General features: G+C 39.0%; 1 protein-coding gene across 18 annotated transcripts in view; it reads left to right on the forward strand.

Moving 5' to 3' along the window:
• The window catches only part of DLG2 (discs large MAGUK scaffold protein 2), a 2,208,086-nt gene that overhangs the window by 1,287,259 nt on the left and 898,902 nt on the right, over positions 1 to 21,925 (forward strand). For 2 of the 18 annotated variants that reach the window (XM_027578647.2, XM_035722719.1), the window contains exon 1: positions 5,924 to 6,425. The exons of the other annotated variants lie outside the window; for them this stretch is intronic. In XM_027578647.2, the coding sequence (XP_027434448.1) occupies positions 6,348 to 6,425 (78 nt within the window). In that variant the 5' untranslated portion in view covers positions 5,924 to 6,347. Of the gene's footprint in view, positions 1 to 5,923; positions 6,426 to 21,925 lie in introns of those variants that run through there. 18 annotated transcript variants of the gene reach the window in all.

Raw genomic sequence — 21,925 nt, forward strand, 5'->3', positions numbered from 1 at the left:
ATGATCTAGACCTATTACTTAGGAGCATCATGAGTCAGTAAGGAAAAGGAATAACATTCTTATATCCCAGCAAAATACATACATACGTACATACATACATACATACAACTGGCCATATATATGGGGAAAGTAAGTTCCTATCTCATGCTATAAATTAAATAAAAAATTAAGACTTGCTTGTGAAAAGAAAAAAATTGTGTAGAAGAAAATATAAGATAATGTACTTATGTACTTGGAACAGGAAAAAAATTCCTTGAGATACAAAAATGTACACACATAAAAGAAAATATTGATAAATTTCAGTATATTTAAATTTTTATGAGGACTCCTGTGTGTATGATAAAATATAAATGAAGTTTAAAAAGAGTCACAGGTTGGGAAGAGATATTTTCAGTGCCTATAATAAACAAGGAATCAGTGTCCAGAATACATAATTTTACAAATGCATGAGATAAACATAATTTAAATTAAAAATGGGCAAAGGCTATGAATAGAAGAAAGTTCAAATTGACAATAAACATATAAGATGCTAAGTCTCCCTAGTAATAAAGACAATGTATATCCAAACTCTCAGAATCTAACATTATGCATTATGTTTGGGAAAAATTAATAAGTCTGATTATACCATGTCATCTAGAATATAGGACTTGTATAAACTACTAATTATATAAAATAGTGAGAAATTTTTAATGAAAGTTCAAGATGGACATACCCTATGACCTGTCAGTTATATTTTGAAGTACCTACTCTAGATAAAGTTGTATTTACTTAGTGGTACAAGAATGTTGAGTGAACATTATTTTGAGATGAATTTCATGTAGGGTGGAGTGAAGTGGAAAGGTTTTGTTTATATGACAAAGGGTTTATTTCTTTAAAATGAATCTGAATCAAATATGGTAGAATGTTATCATTTATTAAATCTGGGTGATAGGCACATAGACGAGTGTCATATTTACTGTCTTACGTCTCTGTCTCTAGATGCTTAAATATATCATGATTAAACATTTAAAAGAAAGGGTGTGTGAGATATTGAAATACTGAAGAATTAGTTTTGATGATTTTGAAAACAAAACAAAAAAAAAGAGGTAGGTTTAGCCCATCATAATTAGAGTCAATGGGTTTATTATTTGTAGTGATTCCAATATTTTTTCACACTTATCTGTGGCTGGTTATCTCTTTGGGACAGAAATATTATCTATCTGCAACTGCATCGGTTTGCACACATTCATTTTGATATACATACAAAGTTATAGTTACCATTTTTCTTAGTGTTCGTACAAATAAAACATGCAGAGAGATTTAGCTATTCCTTTGCCTTTTTATATACTTTGGCACTAATTATTGTGCTTTTTCCAGCTAACATTTATTATTGTGCTTATAACCTATAGAAACCAAGAAACAGTTATTTTTTTCCTGAGTTCCCACATTATCTTTCACACATCTCTTAGAAAGCCATCCTGCCCTGAAATTTCTTTATAAATCTGTGCTCCCAACTGTACAGGACTCCTTGAAAGGAGGGATTGTATCTTGTTCATTTGGGGTCCCTAGTAAATAAACAATACATTTTTATAAAAAGATATTGCTTACTTTTTGAATCATACATGCAATAACATTGACATGTTCTCATTGTGGAAGACTCAAATATTACACAACCGTATGAAATGAAATGTAAATTTTTTATTTTCTTTTTCCCATGCCCTTTACAGAGTTAACTGATATCAACATCTTGGTATTCCTGTGAATTAAATTAAATATTATGTTTCTATTCCTTTAGTCATAAATTCTATGTAGTATATTTCTGACACCTACTTTTTAATAACAGGCTAATATCAGATGTTAATCAAAGGGCTATAAATATGAATATCAGGTATGCAAGCAACTCAAACAAATATTTGAATGTTTATTGGTTCTGTACATTACTTGTTTATGTCTCAAACATGTATTTTCTCTGGTGTATATTAAACACCTAACCTCAATAGCTTTTCAAGCTACCAGATACTAGTTTCTAGGGTTTAATGTTTACTCTGTTTTTATAATTATCTGTGATGTATTTAGGTGATTATTAAAAAGAAATCATTCATGTGTTCATTCATTAAGTATGAACTTAATGGCTTGATTTAAACATTGCATTTACCTTGAGAATTCAGAGGAGGCTCACAGTGTGTGTGTTGAGGCATGAACCCAAAGCTGCTTAAAAGGATTAATGTTGTATCTCGTACTCAGCTGCACCAGTAGGCTTCTGTCATATGAGAGGTATTAAAAATGAAATTATAAAGGAAAAGTTCTGTCCGGGTACTGATGATATACAGATGGAAAGCATCTGACAAACTTGTGTCCCTTACACAGCAGAGCCACAAAAGTTATTTGTCTCAATCAGCACAGCATTGGTTAGAGACTCTTAGGAGTTATTGTGGGCGGCAGCCACACTCTTGGTAGCAGGCAGGTCTGCCCAGAAGGAGTCTAGGGAAGATGCTTATACAGCTCTGGCAATGACTTCATTCCCTTGACAAGACATCGAGCTTTCAAAAAACTTTTACAACTTAAAATTTGTAGGTATGCTTCTATTGCATCTTCTAGTCTTTCCAGTTTGAGGCTTCTCCTATTTCACCATAGACACAGTCAACAAATATAGTTTGAATACCTACATTGTGCTAAGCGTTCGCATAACACGGACCTGGGTCCTGGCTACAAATGACCTACTCCACGCCTATTTCTATCCTTTCTACCTCTGGTTGCCTATTTAAAGTACAGAGGTTATTCTTGTGATTTTTAAAGTTAAATCTTAGCTGGTAGGCCCCAATTAATTTTAAGAACTCCATCCTGTAAAAGTTAATAAAGCCACTGGGTCAGGTGTGTGAAGAAGGGCATTAAAGGTTCAATTTAAAAGCAAAACCAACCAACAATATGATCAACCAACAATATGATCAAAGATCTCTCCAAGCCCCAGTTTTAGTGACTTAGGAAATCTTATCTTATGAAGAAAGTGCAAACATTATTTTCTGATCTGGCATTCCCATCAGAGTAAATTAACATTCTTTGATTCCATGATATCAGTGGCTTGAAAGCTCAACATTTTTTTCTCACCTCTTTATTGACTAATTCCATCTTAAAATATTAAAAACAGAAATTTCTACTCATTAATTTAGGAAGAATTGCTCCCCCCTCCACTTTCGATCTACTTTATTCTGTTCACTGAAGAGTCTTTCAACTAAACCGTGGGTTGGACAAACTCGTACGAAGGAATAATGAATACCTTTAGCATGATGGCAATATTAGGGTAAGCTGCGGTCCTGCTGAGTAGCTCTTTGAAAACTAAGCAGGAGTTATCATTTATTTATTTGCTGGATTTCTGTGGCACTTTTCCTCCAAAGAGCACAGGGTGTGATGTGGAGGATTTTGCATAGGGGTTGTCGAAGAGTGACAAAAGGAAATACAAGAAAAGTCATGTTGATAGGAAGTGGGAACACGGACCAAAAGAACAGAAAATGGCAAAACCAAATCATAGGTGGCAGTTGTGCACATTGCAGAAGGTAGAAGGATCTGGGTTGCCCCAAGGGTGCTGCTGTTAGCTTTTCAGAACACGGAGCCATTAGTGCCCCTGGTGAACACTGCCCATTTCTGTTCAGTACTCGCATGAAGACTCATAATCAGAATCGTAGACTCATAGGGCAGGGAGGGGCCTTAAAAATCATCTGCCTAATTGTCTTACTTTACAGATGAAGCAAATCAAGTTCGGAGAGAACAAGGAGATTAGAAGCATAGCCCTGGTTAAAACCCAGGTCATTTATCCATTCAACAAACATACACGGTTTTCCTTGTGCTAAACACTGTTTTAGGGGCACCAGGGTGGCTCAGTCAATTAAGCGTCTGCCTTCGGCTCGGGTCATGATCCCAGGGTCCTGGGATCGAGCCCCGCGTCGGGCTCCCGGCTCAGCGGAGAGTCTGCTTCTCCCTTTCTCTCTCCCTCTGCCTCTCTCCCTGCTTGTGCTCTTGCATGCTCTCACTCACTCTCTCTCTCAAATAAATAAACAAAATCTTTAAAAAAATAAATTAAAAAAACCCACTGTTTTAGGCATCAGTATTACCTTAGTGAGTAACACAGATGTGGGTCTTGACTGCTGTCTTATCCCACACTGCCTTGTTCTGCCTCCAGTTGCCTACCAGGACATCTAGTATAGGAATCCCTTCTTATCCACGGTTTTGCTTCCGAGGTGTCAATTACCTGCAGTCAACCACTGTCTGAAAGCAAATAATCCTCTTCCTGACTTATGATGGGAAGGTCAGCTGTAGCCTCACGCTACGTCACAATGTCTGTGTCACTTCCCTCACTTCATCTCATCATGTAGGCATCATAACATCTCACATTACCACAAGAAGGAGGGTGAGGACAATACAATCCATTATATTTGAGAAATGATACTCGCATAGCTTTTATTACAATATATTGTTATAACTGTTCTATTTTATTATTAGTTATTGTTAATCTCTTATTGTGACTAATTTACAAATTAAACATTATCCTAAGTACGTATGCACAGAAAAAAATAGAGTATATGTAGCGTTTGGCACTATCCGTGGTTTCAGGCATCCACTGGGGATCTTGGAATGTGTCCCCCACAGATAAGGGGGAGGACCATTTTATATTGTATAAAAGAGATTCTGGCTGACTGAAGACCCAACCTTCTTTGAGAGTAAACCTCAAGTGACTATTGAGAGAAGGGAGTTCTTTTCCAGTGTCTGTAAGTGTGTTGACGTTCTTTGGACCATTGGTGCTCTTAGGGCAGTTCTGTCCGATCAGCTGGAAAACATTTACCGGATTGAGTTTCATCTGTATATCACTGGAAGGAAAGTTTTCCTTGTCAAGATGAGCAGTCTAATTTTTCTCCTCTAGTAAGATGGGTCAAAGCTTAACTAACCGCTATCTCGCGTTGGAGGGAATGCTTGTCCCTTAAAATTGACTTTATCTTTGAAATGCCTCATATAATAATCTAAGCCCTAATAAGATACTTGGAGTTGAAAGCACCTGGTGGTAGAATCAAATGTGAAAATTCTTCAAAGGACCATGGTTTAAGAGTTGCTGTAAATCTGTCTTCCCCAAAGTGATATTACAGTCCTTCATTTATCAGTGGGTATTACTGCAAGAAAACTCTAGGCTTAAAAAAAAGAAGAAGAAGAAGGGGCGCCTGGGTGGCTCAGTCACACTTCTGCCTTCTGCTCGGGTCATGATCCCAGGGTCCTGGGATCGAGCCCTGCATCGCGGGCTCCCTGCTCAGCAGGAAGCCGGCTTCTCCCTCTCCCACTCCCCCTGCTTGTGCTCCCTCTCTCGCTGTGTCTCTCTCTGTCAAATAAATAAATAAAATCTTTAAAAAAAAAGATTGCTCTATTTTAGTTTAGAGGTAGATTTAAGTCCCTCTCCATCCCCCAGTCCCCATGTTGAAAACCTGTGCTTATAAAAGAGGCCTCTGTTACTTTAGAGGTAGAACTGAGGAGGTTGAAAACGAAGGACCTTTACCCAAGCATTTGGGAGTACACTTTTTTCCTGCTTACTTTGCCCTTTGTCCCAGGCCAGTCTCCAAAGAAATAAAGTGTGGCTCTTGCAAGCTGTAGAAAAGCCTGGCTAATGATCAGAGATAAGACTTCCCTTGGACCAAAAGAAGTTCGGGAGGGGGCAAAGGATGGACACTTCTGTTTCCAGCCACCCTAATAGCTGGAAATTCTTGGAGCTTCGGAGGATTCAGGCTCCAGGGACACCTGTTTGGGTCCCCAGGGCCAGCTCCGTGGTGGCCTTGCTCCCCCCCCTCCCCCCGCCCCGTGCCTGGCAGCTCCTGTATTGGCTGTTTTACCTGCGAGCCTGTATGTGGCTCTGTCTTTTCCCGGCTACTGCCGCCAGCACGCACTGTCAAGACAGAGGGAAGCCAAGCGAGGAGTGCAAATGCCGGAGCCCAGAGCGGGAGGTGAGCCGCCTCCCGGAGGAGCTGACTGCGGCTTCCCTTCCTCCTGACACACATGGAGTTTGGGGACGGTGCCCGAAGAACTGCAGACAGATACTTCGCGACTGGATGTGTGTGAGCGGCTACTGAAGCAGCCCCCGCCTCGCCCGCCTCGCCCGGACCTCCTGCTGGCAGGATGTAAATATACCTGCAGACCGGGCCAAACAGGACTGCCTTCCCCCCAAGCCCCTCCTGCCCCTGCCTCCCACCCTCTCCCTCGGCTAACCAGCATGAGAGGAACTGAGAAAGCAACAGCCGGCAAGTGACAGCTCCAGCCGGATTCCGTTTGTCTCTGAGCCGAGGTGGGAAGTTGATTGTGCAGCAGCTTCGTTGTGAATTCCTTCCATTGGCATCGCTATGTTTGCCTCTATCTGGTATGCCAAGAAGCTGGGTCGCAGGTTCGTGCACAATGCCAGGAAGGCAAAATCAGAAAAGGTATGGAATGAGTGCGGGTGAAGATTACCTTTCCGATTCGTCAACTGCCTGCTCTGGACTGCTAGTCTGAGTACAGACGCAGTCTTTACTAGCTTGGGGTGAGAACCTGCTTCTCACTGTGAATGTAGTCCATGCCACTCACAGGAGGGCTAACACTTGGAGCTTTGCTACTTGGGAAGGGAGCAGTGGGGGTTAAGCAGGATCATCTGCTCATCAGAATATTAGGTGAAATCAGCAACTGATAGAGTGTCTTGGCAGAGACTTAATGTTCCTTTAAATGGCATAGGGTGAAAGCAGTTGAACAGCTGAAATATTTGCTTCTTCCAGGAGCTCTCTAGTAAACTTGTTGCTATACTGCATTATTTTTATTACTACAGTGTTTGGTTCTGAAGGGAGCATTATAAATCCCTGAGCATTTCTCCAGTACTTATGTCCTAGTGTGTGTCCTAGGAACACATATTTGGGACTCTCAATAACATTGACCAGACTCCAGAGGGGTGCTTGGTATCTTTTCAGATCCACTGAAACATCATTCCAAAGGTGTTTACAATAGTACAAATTATATTTATAATTGGGTAGTCATGGCCATTTTAGAGAGTGGCTTTGTATTTCTTTTATTCAGCATGACTAGTTGTTTCCTCCTAGAGAACCTCTGTGTAGATTTCCCCCCTAATTATCTTTCTCTAAGAAAATAAAATGGCCTGTAAGTCTTGAGATGCATTACAAGCTTTCATCCCGAATTTGTCCTCTGCTTTCAGAGGCACTGACCAAACTGTCATATTTAGGAAATTTTGTGTCCAATTTGATAGGTGTTGGGGAAACTTCCTTAGGAAACAAAATTTTGTGAAGCTGAGATTTTTCCATATTTCTCTGAGGATCTTTGGTCCAGTCTCCTTTTGGCCTTAAATCTCCTGGTGAGATTGACCCAGAGATGGTTTTCCTGGCCTGTGGCATAGTCCTTCCTCCCGACTGCGAATGTTCCTTCACTTTGACTTGCTATTTGTTCCTTCAGAGGGGAAATGTTGATAACATGAACAAGAATCCAGGGATAAACCCGAGATATGATTGTTTGTAATGTGAAAAGAGAAAACATTATTGGAGTTCTGACTTCAGGGTTTTTTTCTGTAGCTTTTTTGACTGTCCAGATGTGAGGATTGTAGAGTGATGACAGACTTGTTATTGAATGGCCCTTGTGGTGAGGGAGGAAGGCAATGGTAGGGGGGAATTGATCCTGTTCCTACTCTGTGTATATATATCCCAGGTCCAAGACTGCAAATGTAGTTGTCATGTACCAGCAACATATATATTGAACAGTTGGGTTTGGGGGGTTTATGTTTTTGTTTTTGTTTTTTTGCTTCTCAAGTGATTTTTAAGGAAAGAGACTTGTAAGTAGGTCTTTTATTGGAGCAAATGTTTTGAAAAAGTGGCTTCTTCTTATGAAAATTAAAGGTTGTACGGATGAGGGGGACCGTCAGGACCACAAATGACTCCGAAAGCCACAGGGAGGTAATGCCTTATGCCAAATTCGTGTGCAAAGAAAAGATGAATCTCCCAGTGGCACTTAATTCAGACTTGGGTCTAAATGTGGAGAACAGCAGTCTGAAAATGCTTTGTATGGAACCTAAAAGGATGGTAATCCAACAAAGTAACATGAGCTTCTGATTCTTGAGAGTGGGGAGAAGACAGTAAAGGGCCTGTGATAGCTACCTTCCTTTCACTTCTGTGGTGGCTGATGCTTAGGCTAGGTAAGAAGAAACCAAATGTGGGGTTAATGGCTCTAAATTATTTATTTCTCTTACTCAGGGAGCAAGGAAATCAACATTGGAGAACTGAAGTTTTGTTCTCTGAGTGATAAAGACCAAAGGAAAACTATTAACTCGAATGCCCTTGTGCTAGCCAGGGGAGCTAGGAGGAGTTAATTTTGAACACCAGGTGATGAAAACTAATATGAAAATAGCATCCTTTTTTTTTTTCTATGGGTTTGTATTCACGGAGTCCCTGGAATAAATTAAAAGGTATGCTGCCTTGAACAATGAAGGCCCTCAGCTGAAGCTTGGTGAATGGAAATAGTTTATTTATTCTGTGTACCTAATTTTATTACATGCCTTATTTAAACCAACTATTGTGAATTAATATTTTGTCTAATGAGTTCAGTAATAAAGTTTAACTGAGAAGACAGTGAACAAATGATACTGCAAGCTGAATAAATTCATATAAAGTATTACTAGAGCATCAGAGATCACATCATTGCAAACACGGAAGGGATCTAAAGGGGTGCTGACTATATGTGGTCATGCTTTATTATAAAATGGAGGAAGATGAATAAAATCAGATCATTATTGAGTTTTATTTACAGAATGACTAGTAAATTTAAATGTGAAACAACTATTGCTAGATTCATAGCATGCTTAGCATTTGGGGGTATAAATCTGTGTCATAGATAGTGATTGTGGTTTCATTTTAGGATCTTCTGCAAATTTTGGCTTCTTTTTGCTATAGGTAGCATAGTTTATTTTCTCCTACTCTAGTAAAACAACCTGCACTCATCATAGCCCATCAGTCCTATTTTAGCATTCAGGTGTGGTCTGGGAAGTGAATTCCTCAAGGCTGGGGTTAATTGAAAAGCTAATTGGGAATGTGCAAGTCTAAATGCCATCCCTAAACATGCAGTGTGCCTTATTCATGGTTGCCTGGTCTACTGTTTTACCTCAGTCAATGCCAACAGAGTTAAATAGCAGCATGGAATGTAATGATAATAACAAGCACAACAGTAATGTTAATGATAGCCCTTGTCCATGCACATTATACAGCAGGTGCTTTATGCATTCACAGCAATCCTATAAGGTAGAAATCATTTTTCTAGAGTCCCAGAGAGAAAAGTAGCTAGCCCAAGGTCACTAAGTTAACAGTAAGTATCCGTGCTTGGATTGGAGCCCAAGTTTACCCAAGCTATTCCAAAAATGACTCCTTGAGTCTATAACATTCTCCTCCATCCACCTGTCATTCACCTTACCTTGCCTGAATAAGGTTAACCATTCCTTCTTATTTTGCCTCCCCCTTTTGATATAAAAATGCAAAAGTCATGAGGTTTACGGAATCAAAGTTACCGATCCTGTAACGCGGCCCCCTTATTTCTGATAAGATTCTACCTAAGCTATCTTGAATAGACAATTGTCTGTCCTGTTATTAAAGACTTTACACTGTTTGTCCTCTTTTGCTGGGTAAGTATAGCAAGCTATCATCCTGGCACCTATTATTCCTTTTAAATAGCTAGTAATTGTCATATCATCAAAACCTAAACATTGGCATTTGTACTCATTGCTTATCCTATTGAAACCAAAGATGTCTTTCATTAAAAAGAACCTAAATGCTTGGCAGTTGCAGATGCACTCTCTTTTTAGAGTGAGTCAAAGATATTAGGTGATTCACATTGTTGTTTTTCCAAAAAGAAAAGCAAAAGGCTCTTTGTTACTCTCTCATTAAAAAGACAGTTTGTGCATATCAATAAATTCTTTGAACAAAATTATTTTAAATGTGATAATATGAAATCAAAACTGGCTGGCCAGAAAAGAATACCTCCGTTCAAATAATTATTCTTTTTTTTTTTGACCCTATGTAATTAATTCAGACGTTAGTGTCTTACTTTTATGCCTTTTTGTCACATTTCAACTTAAATTGCTTAATTTAGTCCATCTCTAGATTGTATTACTCTAAGAGGGCAGCTGAAGAAGCTTTAAGATAAATTGAAATGCAATTTCTGGTGACATAATAATATGCAAGAGTAGAAAATTGTGAACCCTCACTACCCAATCAGCATTGCTTTCTCTCATTTGTTTTTGTCCTCATTTTTATATTTAACTATTTTTATTTTAAGCATACCACCCTGAAAAGTGGATGCTTGATGCATTTAGGAAAGACTGGCATCAATATCCATCACCCAATAGACACAACTGTGGATGAGCTTAGCAGTGATGTATAACCTACAAGTGATATGACTGAGCCCAAACATCCTGACATTAGGCCATTTTCAACTTAAAGAATTCCTTAAGAACCATCATACTGGTTCTACCTTCCTTTTCACCTAAACCAAACACATTAGTTCAACATAAACTGAAATGGAGGATAAACTAGTAATGCATTTGAGGACAGTATGGCCAATGAGAGACAATAATATCCTGGGTGACCCTGGCATAACATGAAAAGCATTGGGCTTAAGGTGAGGACCTGGAGGGAGGGATTTAAATTGGTCCTATTCTTTGCTATCAAGCCTAAAGCCAATCATTTGGCCTCCTCTAGGGCTCAGTTTTCTTATTTGTGAAATGGAAGTAACATGTAAGCTTTAGTAGAATGCCAATGTCCTCAGGATCAAGCCAAACCTCTTAACATGGTCTACAAGGCCAATCATGATTTGACCTCTCCTTTCCCCTCTGCCACTACACCTTGCCCCTCTGCCATGACACTCTAAATTCAGCATCCTGAACTACTTTCAAATCCCTGAATGTCCCATGCTTTTTCTAGCTTCTAGGATTTTTCTTCTCCTCTTTGGCTGACTAGCAGACCACAAGCTAGCCGTACACCTCACTAATTGCACGCCAACCTTAAGTGACATCACCATCACTAGGAAACCTTCCCTGGCCCCTACAAGCCCAGGATGAGTCTTCCATTGGCTCCTACAGCTGCTTGTACATTGGCTGTAATCGTCTTTCCTTCCCTGTATTCCCCATTAGAATGTGGATTCTCCGAATGAAGGACTGTTCCATCTTGTTGCCCTTATTTCAAGGCCTAAAACAATGCCTGGAATATGGTTATCTCTCATACTCTATTTCATTGACTCTAGGTTGTCATCAGTTGCAAGATGCTCCATTATTTCATGTATTATTAAGGAAAGAAAAAGATTTTCAATGGAACTTTAACACATCATCAGTTGCAAGATGCATCTTGATTTCAGAGATGTTCAAATATAAAAAGAAAAGTTTATTTTTAGAAGCAATGAAGTATGGCATAGCTGAAAGAATGAATAATAAATGGGTTTATTTTGAGGATAAATGAGTTAATATAAATAAAGTGTTTAAGGTTACACTTACTTTCAAATCACTTTTATGTCTTTGCAAATCATAACAGTACTTGGCATAGGGAAATTTAATAGATAATCCTAAAATATATCACACATTTTATTCTGTGCTGATGAGACTCAACTGGCATCATTTGTCCTATTCTGGATTTAGGAAGGTAAATGAAGAGAGGGAAATGGAAATGAAGGTTATAGAAGAAATAAATGAAAAGCAATCAAACTGGGACCATTTAGATTGCAGAAGAGAAAGCTTACAGAGCCTCCTGGCCTCTCACTACATATTTATATGTCTAAACAACAATGATAGTTAACTTTTATTGAATTCTTTCGATGAGCTGAGAACTGTGCTATTTTGAGGATCTAGTGAGATAGTTACCATAATTATGTTTTTAGAGCAAAAACACTTCACCAGTAGGTGGCTGGGATTAGACACCATGTCTGACTCTAGAGCTCAAGCTCTGAGCCAGTAACAATGCTCTGTATGTATGTGTGTGTATGTATGTGTGCATATAGTACATACCGAGTATGTATATTATACAATATATGCTGTATGTTATACTGTATATATGATGTATATTTACGGTGAGCTAGATATCAAGTTTATTTTTCCCTGTAACAGATAAATGTAAACATAAATTTAAATGCAAATTCAGAAATATAGCTTAAGCAGGGGCGCCCGTATGGCTCAGATGGTTAAGCGTCTGCCTTCGGCTCAGGTCATGATCCCAGGGTCCTGGGATCGAGCCCCACATTGGGTTCCTGGCTCAGCGGGGAGCCTGCTTCTCCCTCTCCCTCTGCTCATGCTCTCTCTCTCTCTCTCTCTCTGTATCTCTGTGTCTCAAATGAATAAATTAAAAATATTTAAATATATATATATATAGCTTAAGCATAAGAAGCAACATCCTGATGTTGAAGACTCTCCAGTCCTTAGTGAATGATAGAATCTTCCTACATCTATTTTTGCCTCGTGGCAGATTGAAGAGTAGCCTGATCCAGGGAGAGATGGACAGGTTGTCCTCTCAGGTCCCTTTCTTAGAGCCTTCTGAGTCTTTGAGAGCTCATCGGTCATGAGCAGTGGCATGACTCAGCACCCGCGTCTGCGGGCTGTGGTGACAGAAAGGACAGGTATTTGTCCATGCTGAATGCAACCCTGCAGTTCTCCCTTGTCATCTGGCAGGTGAATCAAGCAATAAAATGGACAGTAGCACCTGTTCTGAAGTCCCAGCACTGCTACCCACCCTGGAAGAATACACAATGCAGCTGTTAGCAGGACAGGGAGGGAGACAGAGGGAAAAGGCAGGATAAGAGATATGGCTGAAATGAAGGAGGGGGAGGTAGGCTGGAGAGGAAGATAGCAGGTCACAAAACCACTGTAAAATTGTTATTAATAATGGCAATGCCTTGCACAATGACATGTACTTTACATGTATCATCTCATTTAATCATTTCTACAACCTTCTATGGTAGTCTTATTTTAGCTCCCATCTTAATCAATGAAGAAACTGAGGTAAAGATGTTGCAGAATTTGTTCAAAATCACAAAAAGTGAAACCAGCATTCAGGGCCAGAGCTGGCTGAATCCAGAGCCTGTCACCCTAACTATTCATGTGCTCTTTAAACTTTTCTTGGGTTGGGTGAGCCATTGATGTGGAGAAGGGACAGATCAACACAGCAGCTGTCTTCTCATCTACCTGTGCCTCATCTCTGTTGAATAACTATGTGGCTGAAAATAAGGCCAGATTTCCCACTGGGGGTCCTCCAGGAACCTGATAGCCAGATAGTTTACTTTCAGTACACTTTATAGAACTTTAGTTGCAAAATGGCTTTTTTTTTTCATTTTGTTTTGTCTTCACTATACTTTAGAATGGTATGCCTCAACCTGGTAATCATTCCATGGTATTATATTGAATGGCGAAGATGGAAGGGGGAACCCCCATGTGGTAAGATTAGCTCAACCATGATGATTCTTGTAGAGATAAAATTGATAATCTGATAAAGTACACATCTTATGTACATATGTACTATATTTTGGGGGCTAATAGAGAAACCATCTCACTTTAAATAATGCTTTATAGTATTCACTAATTTCATTTGGGGTGGTCTTATTTCTCCAAATAAATAATTAAATTGTTAATTAAACTATTAAGCCTTTGTAGATTCTGTCCCATTCCACCAGGACACCTAGCACATCGTAGACCCTAAATAAACCCTGGTTGAACGATTGAATTGGCTGGAGGATTCTAAGCTGTATGGGGATAAAGACTGGATTAGGGGTCAGCAGGCCTGTGTGTCATCTACTCTGTTCCAACCACCTGTCCTCCATTGGCTAAGTCTCTTAATCTCTCTGGGTTCTTCATCTGCAGTCAGATTCCTTTCAATTTTAACATTCCCTGCTTCTTCTTCTTTTTTTTATTTACCAGGTATTTTCTTTTTTTTTTAAATTTTATTATGTTATGTTAGTCACCATACAATACATCATTAGTTTTTGATGTGGTGATCCATGATCCATTGTTTTTGTATAACCCCCAGTGCTCCATGCAGTACGTGCCCTCCTTAATACCCATCACCGGGCTAACCCATCCCCCCTCCTCCCTCCCCTCTAGAACCCTGTTTGTTTCTCAGAGTCTATAGTCTCTCATGGTTCATCTTTCCCTCCGATTTCCCCTCCTTCATTTTTCCCTTCCTTCTCCTAATGTCCTCCCTGCTATTCCTTATGTTCCACAAATAAGGGAAACCATATGATAATTGACTTTCTCTGCTTGACTTATTTCACTTAGCGTAATCTCCTCCAGTCCCGTTCATGTTGATGTAAAAGTTGGGTATTCGTCCTTTCTGATGGCTGAGTAATATTCCATTGTATATATGGACCACATCTTCTTTATCCATTCATCTGTTGAAGGGCATCTTGGCTCTTTCCTGCTTCTAATTTTGATTTGCTGTAAGTCTACTGAGTCCTTAAAGGGAAGGATTTGATCTTATTTGTCTTTGTGCTCCTGGCACCTAGAACAATGCCTAGCATGAAGAAAACTTAAGAAAATGTATGTCAAATGAATATGCACAACAGACCTGGAATGTCTTTAAGTATCAGTAAGAAAAATATAGTGGAAAATCTACCTAGTTTCAAAGTGGGAGCAGGATAAGAGACACTTCTATATTGCCTTTTTTCTTTGAAGAAAGAGGGGTGCGTATGGCCCTTCTTTTCACTACATCTGTGTCTTTGGGGTAAATACCCAGAAGAAAGAGGGAATATGAGGCATTGTATTGCTCTGGGTAGGAGGCTCTGGTTCTCTTTCCTTCCCACTCTCCATGCCGCTAACACTAACGTGAAACAAACAGTAACCAGCAGAATACCAGAGTTCTCTTCAACTACCAACAATGATATGTCAAACTAAAATTTTCTAGCTGCTTTGTCCTACCTGCCAGAAGATTGCAGGCTTATATTTGAGTGTGAAATATTTGTTTCTTATACCTTCTCAATCTGAAAAGTCTAGTTATATAGAGAATCCCCAACCCACTTGCTATGAACTGAACGGTGTCTCCCCATCCCAAATTCATATACTGAAGCCCTAGCCCCCAGTGTGATTGTATATTGAGATGTGGAGGTAGGGATTTTAGGAGATAATTAAGGTTAAATGAGATGGTAATAGGAAGGTCCTAATCTGATAGGATTGGTGGACTTGTAAGAAAAGATTTCTCTCTCTTCCTCTCTCTCTAGGTCTCTCTCTCTCTCTCTCTCCCTCCTCCCTCTCTTTCCCTTTCTACCCCTCAGTTCTTCCCTTTCACACCTACTTGTTACTCTAGGCCAGTCCGATTTATAAACAGAAGTGATTTGCTTTCTATACCATCCACTCCACAGTTCCTCAACATTGACTATGGGAGAAAGTTTGTACTATGAGAAGGGCATCTGATTTTTCACTATCGTTTGCAGCAAGGTATGATGACATGAACATGTCTAAGGCAGAAGTCAGTGACATTGGTGTTCACTTTCATAGTGGTATCAAACTCTGATACTATTTAACATGAGAAATTTTGGCGACTCCCTAGCACAGGAAGAGTGGAAACTAATGTGCTGAGTGAGAGGAAAAATTATGTTGGAGGGGGTTGTCGGTTGGGAAGGTATAAGAGAATAAGAAAAAAAATTCTTTCTTCTTCTCTGAGCATCATTCTGGCCTAGGACTTATATTCATGCCAGTGTTTCTTAAGCTCTTTGGATAAATCCTTTGTCACCTTTATTGACCTCTTTCCTTTATACATTTTGTGAGTGGTCTTGTTGACACACCCAAGAACAACAGTGTGATAGTGGAAGCCTGCAGCCTTGAGTTCAAATTTGACTCAACATCTTGCAAGTTGGGTGACCTTGAGTAAATACCTGCATCTCCTTAATTATTTATGTTCTCATATATTTAAAATAGTGGTAACCATCCTTGCATGGTTTTTGATTCAATTAAAAACTGCATGTAAAGCATCTGGTCCATTGTAAAACACTTAATATTTCCTTCCACCCTCTCTCCTTCCCTGTCTCCTTTCCTTCAGTCCCTTCATTTTCATCCTCTCCATAGTTCCAGAAGGGATGCAAAGCAGCTTTTGGTAACTCCTTCATTAGTGATACCTCTTACTCTACTACTCCCTTGGGCTTCAGAATGGACTTGCCCTCCCATCCTAGTTTTATAGAGTGAGGAGATGTGTAATTATATCCCTGCTGCTGGTTAGAGGAAAAAAATTACCGAGGAGAACATCTTAACAAGTGAAAATTGTCAGTACACTGACTATGGGGGAATTCACTTTTTTTATTTCCTTTTTAATAAATAAATCCTAGACCATTCTTATAAAATGTTCCCCCCCCACCCCACCCTGTCTCCCGCCTTTCCCACACCTCCCCTGTCTCAAAACACACCATGCATTTTTCCAGAGAGTGATTCTGTGTTAGGTGAATGTCAGTCAAGGCATATTACTTCTTATTTGAAGTGAAGTGGTATGTGCTGAATGACTCAAGATGCTCATCTCCCAACTGGTAAATGCATCACATCACCTTTGTAGCTTTATTTCAGGTCTTGGAAAAAAAGGGAGAGGGCATGCTCCATATATTGACTTTCAGAACCAAAAGGAACCTTCCTTTTATAAATGTTAATAGAATCATTAATGAACACTTATTGCGAGTCATTGCTATGGCCAGTCACTAGTCTAAGATTTAACTTGTTCTACCTCAGCTAATCCTCATAATAATCCTATGTGCTAAGTACTATGATATCCTCATTTTTATAGAGGAGGCACAGAAAAGTCAATTCATGTGCCCAGAGATGCACAATTACCATTAGTATTAGAGGCAGGATTGAAACACATGCCACCTAGATCTGAACCGACATTCTTAACTACAGTGTGGCATTATTGCCCATGTCTTTCAAGTGAGCAAACTGAGCCCCCAGAAAAGGTGAGGATGGGGAAGTTTCTTGCCCAGTTGGCAGGCAGGCTTTTGGGATTTGAACTCAGATCTTCCAAATACCAGTCCATCCCTTCCTCTGGCCAGAGCCTTAGTGGCTCCACACACCATTGAGACGGATGTCCCTACATTTATTTCCTGTGATCAGATCTCAAGAACTTGAAGCACTACCTTTATAAGTCTGAAATCAACAGCAGCTGATAGCTTCCTTCCATTTCACCAAAAGTATTATCGGTTTATATTCATATTATTTGATGGTGGTATTAATAACCTATGATGATATTTTCAGTAAATAATTGATCCAAATTCACTGTGACTTCTGAGCCCTGCTTCCATTAAAAAAAAAAAAAAAAGTTATTCAACAGGATGGCATTTGGAAAACAATTCCACACCAGTGGTTGCATTAATTGCTACTTTGAATGTTCCTGCTGTGAAATGAATGGAGCTACTTTGGATCTATTTCTTAGAAATAACCCTCTTTATTTCCTCTGCTCTAGGATGCACAGTTTTGAGATTTTTAGAGGCAAATATCTTCACTAATCTGTTTCTATTTTCCATTTTCATTCTGTAAGTAATTCTTTTCATTGTTATCACCATTTTTAATGTTCTCAGATTTTATTTATGGAGGGCATGGGATGTTATAGGATGTTTTTGCCACTTGCTCTCTTAGCATATAACATTCGGTTAACTCCCCAAGTGTAACATTTTGAATATCATGTTTAATTCAAATATGACCCATTATTTTACTAAAGTTTTTCTCCCCTTGCATATCTCCAGAATTTACAAGAGCTTTATGGAAATGGCTTATGCGATACACAAATAAGAATTTCTTTTAGTATCAGTCATTTCTCCAGTATTTTAGGAAAAACAGGATGAAATGTAACGTCATGAAATGGTGCTTGCTTGCAGTTACGAACTCCACTATGCCTTTTCAAAAACAAATTTAAATACATTTCCAATTAATTTATGCTTTCATCTCCTAGTTTCTTATAATTCACCTGTCTGGTTGTCTTGAACAGTTTCAAAAATCATATTGTTCCATGTTTCCAGGTTGACCCCCAGCTGGCCATAGGAAGATAAAATTCAAGAAGATAAATGAGTTAGCTGTGGCCTCTTAAATCGATTAGGAATTTAACAAATACTTATTTGCCCCTTGGTATGGAACAAAGACTTATTTGCACACTATTGCTACTACTACTACTACTGTGCTGGGATTTATAAAGGGTGCAGAATGATCAAGCCACAGCCCCTATGCTGAAGAAGTTCAGGAATAGATTAGGAAGAAAAGAACATAAACTCTTAAATGGGCTTTTGCAGTATAAGTAACACTTTTGTTTCTTTTGCCTTGCCAGACCCTCTGCTTTTTTGCTGAATCTTATCATTCTAGAGCTATGGGATCATGCCTGATTTTAAACCACCTGGCATATCTCTCATACCCAGAACCCCACTCTCCAAGGTTAGAATAAAACACACGTGGTCTGACTATGCTCTTAGGTTGCACACATGGATATGCATAGTGTTCTTGTAAGAAAAAAAAATGCCTTCGATTAAAGTAAACTTTCTTATTTTTAATACTTCTATTAAGATACATCAAGAGTGGAGTATTTCAGAATGCTATTTCTGAATCTGGTGTTCCTGGGTTCAAATCCCAGCACCGCTACTAACTGTGGGACTTGGAGCAAATTACTGAAACTTTTCTGGGTGCTTCAGTTTCCTCATTTAGAAAATGACAATAACAGTACCTCTCTTGTAGAGTCGTTATGAGGACTGAATGAGGAGATATTTGTGATATATTAAGTGAGCGGCCAGTTCTTCCATCTCATACTCTGATGATGATTTTGACTTATAATAGGACAGCTTTGAACTGCTTCATAAACATGTGCTCTACAATGTTGGCCTGAATGGGCATGCAAATCTCTGCCTGAGCTTTACTGAAGGTGCCTTGAGAAGGTGGCTGTGAGCTACCACCCTGACTTAAGCCATTGCTCTCGCCAAAGATGCTGGGATTACAGCCATGTGGTTGTTGAGTCATTAATTTGAAAAGCATCTACCCAAGAGTGTCTGCCTTGATATCTACCCAAGAGAACATCCTCTGAGGAGGTAGGGCAAGGGCCTCTAATTAGTATAATGAACTTCTGTCTTCCCAAAGTACCAGCTCTGCTTTTGGAAAGGAATCAATATTCATCATCACTATTTGTTGCTCAGTGATACAGATACTTCCATGTGTTCTGTGCTCTTAGGGACTGTTCAATGGATGTGAGAACATTTTCCATATCATACCTATTTATAATTTATACAGTTTAATCACTACTTGAGCAAATAGCTTGTCTTTCTTAAATAGAACTATTTCCTTTCCCTTAAGGAAAATAGCCATTAACTTTGAGTATTCAGCAGAAAAAAAAATCTCAATAATCCATATGTGTATCCATTTGGTAGGTGCCTTATAATATGCTAGGGAGCTGGGGTGTGATGGTGAATGTGGCCTATTCAGTACTCAAGGGATATATTGTGTAGTGGATGAGGGAGACATTAATAAAACCTGAATATAGTCTAATTGTGATAAAATAAAAATAATGTAAAATCTGCCATTTTAATCACTTTTCTTTTGTTTACAAAGAGTGGCATTAAGTACATTTACAGCGTTAACACAGCTATTACCACTATCCATTTCCAGAAGTTTTTATCATCCCAAACAGAAACCCTATACCTATCTGAATATGGTCTTAGTGTGAAAACGTTCAGACCATCTATCTGACCTTCCTAAAAAATCTACTGATTAAATTACAATAGTTCCATCTACCTGTTAAAGCTATTCTAAGAATGTTTCAGAAATAGTTACAAATGCCTGAACTTCCATTATTTCTTTGAGAAGATTTTATAATGTTCCAAGTAACGATGTTAAGCATTTTGCTCGAGTAATGCAATTTAATTTTGGCTACGTACCTTTAGGTTTACTAAGATTAGTAATTAAATATTTAGTTATGTAGTAAATTAGCAATGGCATGTGATCATTGGAAAGTAGGTACTCCATTTCATAAATGTTTCACAAGGTATTGTAATGTAACTAGTAAATTAATAATGACAATTTGGGTTTCAGCTAATTAAAATCTTCCTTAGCATTTATTAATTTGAGGGTCTAAAGGAAAACAACTTTGGCAGTGATAATAGCTGTTGCAATGGTTTAGCTGCACTGACCAGGGATAAAATTGGGAAAATAGAATGTATGTAACCAGTTATAAAGATAAAAAGTCAGTTTCTAACCGTCTCCCTTATGAAATGTTATTGGCAAATCTAAACAAAGATTCAAGATTTATTGAAGAGAGAGAACTTGTCATCAACTTTATACCCCTATTCAGTGAAAACATTTTTAATGAGAATTGACACAATTGCAATAGCAAACCCTCATCACAAGTGCTTAGAACTGAGCTAGATCTGTAGAAACAGCATAATAGGATACAAAGAATTCAGTTCACAATCATAGATTATTATGGCTGGAAGCTATTACATTAAAATATAATATAATAATAATAACTGCTGATTATATGAGTAATATATAACAAAGCCCTTTTGTAGATGAAGAAATTGAGGCCCAGAAATATTTGGTTTCATATATCTAATATTTAGCTTCAGAAAGTTAGCTCATTCATAACCTAGGTCTTTATTTTATTTCATATAATGGGAACTACATAGAAGGGAAGCGTGAAAAGCATGTCAAGGAAGGTATATCTACATATAGTCACTCAGTCTTTAGTTTATTCAGAAAAACAATGTGGTTTGTTTGAGGAAGCATCAGATTTAGAGTCCAAAGGACTTGCACTTGAATCAGCTTTGCCTTTTACTAGCTGGCAAAGTTATTTAACTTCTTGGGGGCTTAGTTTTTCCATTGGTGAAATAGGGATAAAAGTGATGAATTGCTAGCATAGCAGTGCTGTAGACAGGAGGTATGCAAAAGTCAACTCCTTTATTCACTCAAAGAAATAACAATTGGAATTCCTAATATAGTCTCAGTTAAAGATATAATAATAATAGACATTGTCTACCCAAGTAACCTCTCCAACTTCTCTGAAGAATTCAGGCTAGTGAGGGAGCTGTGTTAAGTACCATGTCGCATGACAATTCAAATTTATTCGTCCAAATTGTGCAATAATAGAAGTACTATAGATTCATTTCTATTTGGAGGTATAAAGGGAGAAGTGGAGAGGAAGAGTGGGGCCACAGGGGGCCTCAGACAGGCAATGGTGCTTGGGAAGAGTCTAACAGGACGAGAAGGTGTCTGCCAAGCAGACAGGGTGAGGGAGGTCATTCTGAGCAAAGAAAACAGCTTGAGCAAAGCACAGATTCCTCAAAGAGCATGGCCTTTTCATGTAACAGCAGGAGGTTCCTCATGGCCTGAGCATAGAGTGCACACGGGGGGAGTGGGAAGAAGTGACTTTGGAAAGGTCGAATGGGGCCAGATGGTGAAAGGCTTGGTTTGCCATCTAAGAAGTTTGAATTTTATTTGATAAGAGATAAAGCACCAGTGTCACTGAAGGTTTGAAGGAGGGAGGGAGAAAAGGAGGAAGAGACAGACAGAGACAGAGGGAGAGGCGATAAGTTTGACATTAGAATCAGAGTTTGGGAAAACTGATCTGGTGGCAGTACGGAGAATATATGAAGAGATGAGCAAGAGTAGAGGTGAAAAGAGACTTCGGGAGACCTTTATAGTGCTCTCAAACTTGGTGTGCATCAAGATCACCTGGAGGGCTTATAAAAACACAGATTACTGAGCTCTTACTCTCAGAGCTCTGGATTCGGTAGAGCTGAAATGAGGAACAAGAATTCGCATTAACAGGTTGCCAGGAGCTTCTGCTCCTGGACCCTGTTTCTAGAATCACTGCCATAAAAGATGATAAGGGGCTCGGAGGTAGCGAGATAGAGGTAGTGAATGAAATACCATTGTGAGGGCTTCATTGATTAGCAGCACCCTTGTGATAACATTGTTCCCTGCTGAGAT

Source organism: Zalophus californianus, chromosome 11 (assembly GCF_009762305.2).
Source record: "Zalophus californianus isolate mZalCal1 chromosome 11, mZalCal1.pri.v2, whole genome shotgun sequence".
Taxonomy (NCBI): Eukaryota; Metazoa; Chordata; class Mammalia; order Carnivora; family Otariidae; genus Zalophus; species Zalophus californianus.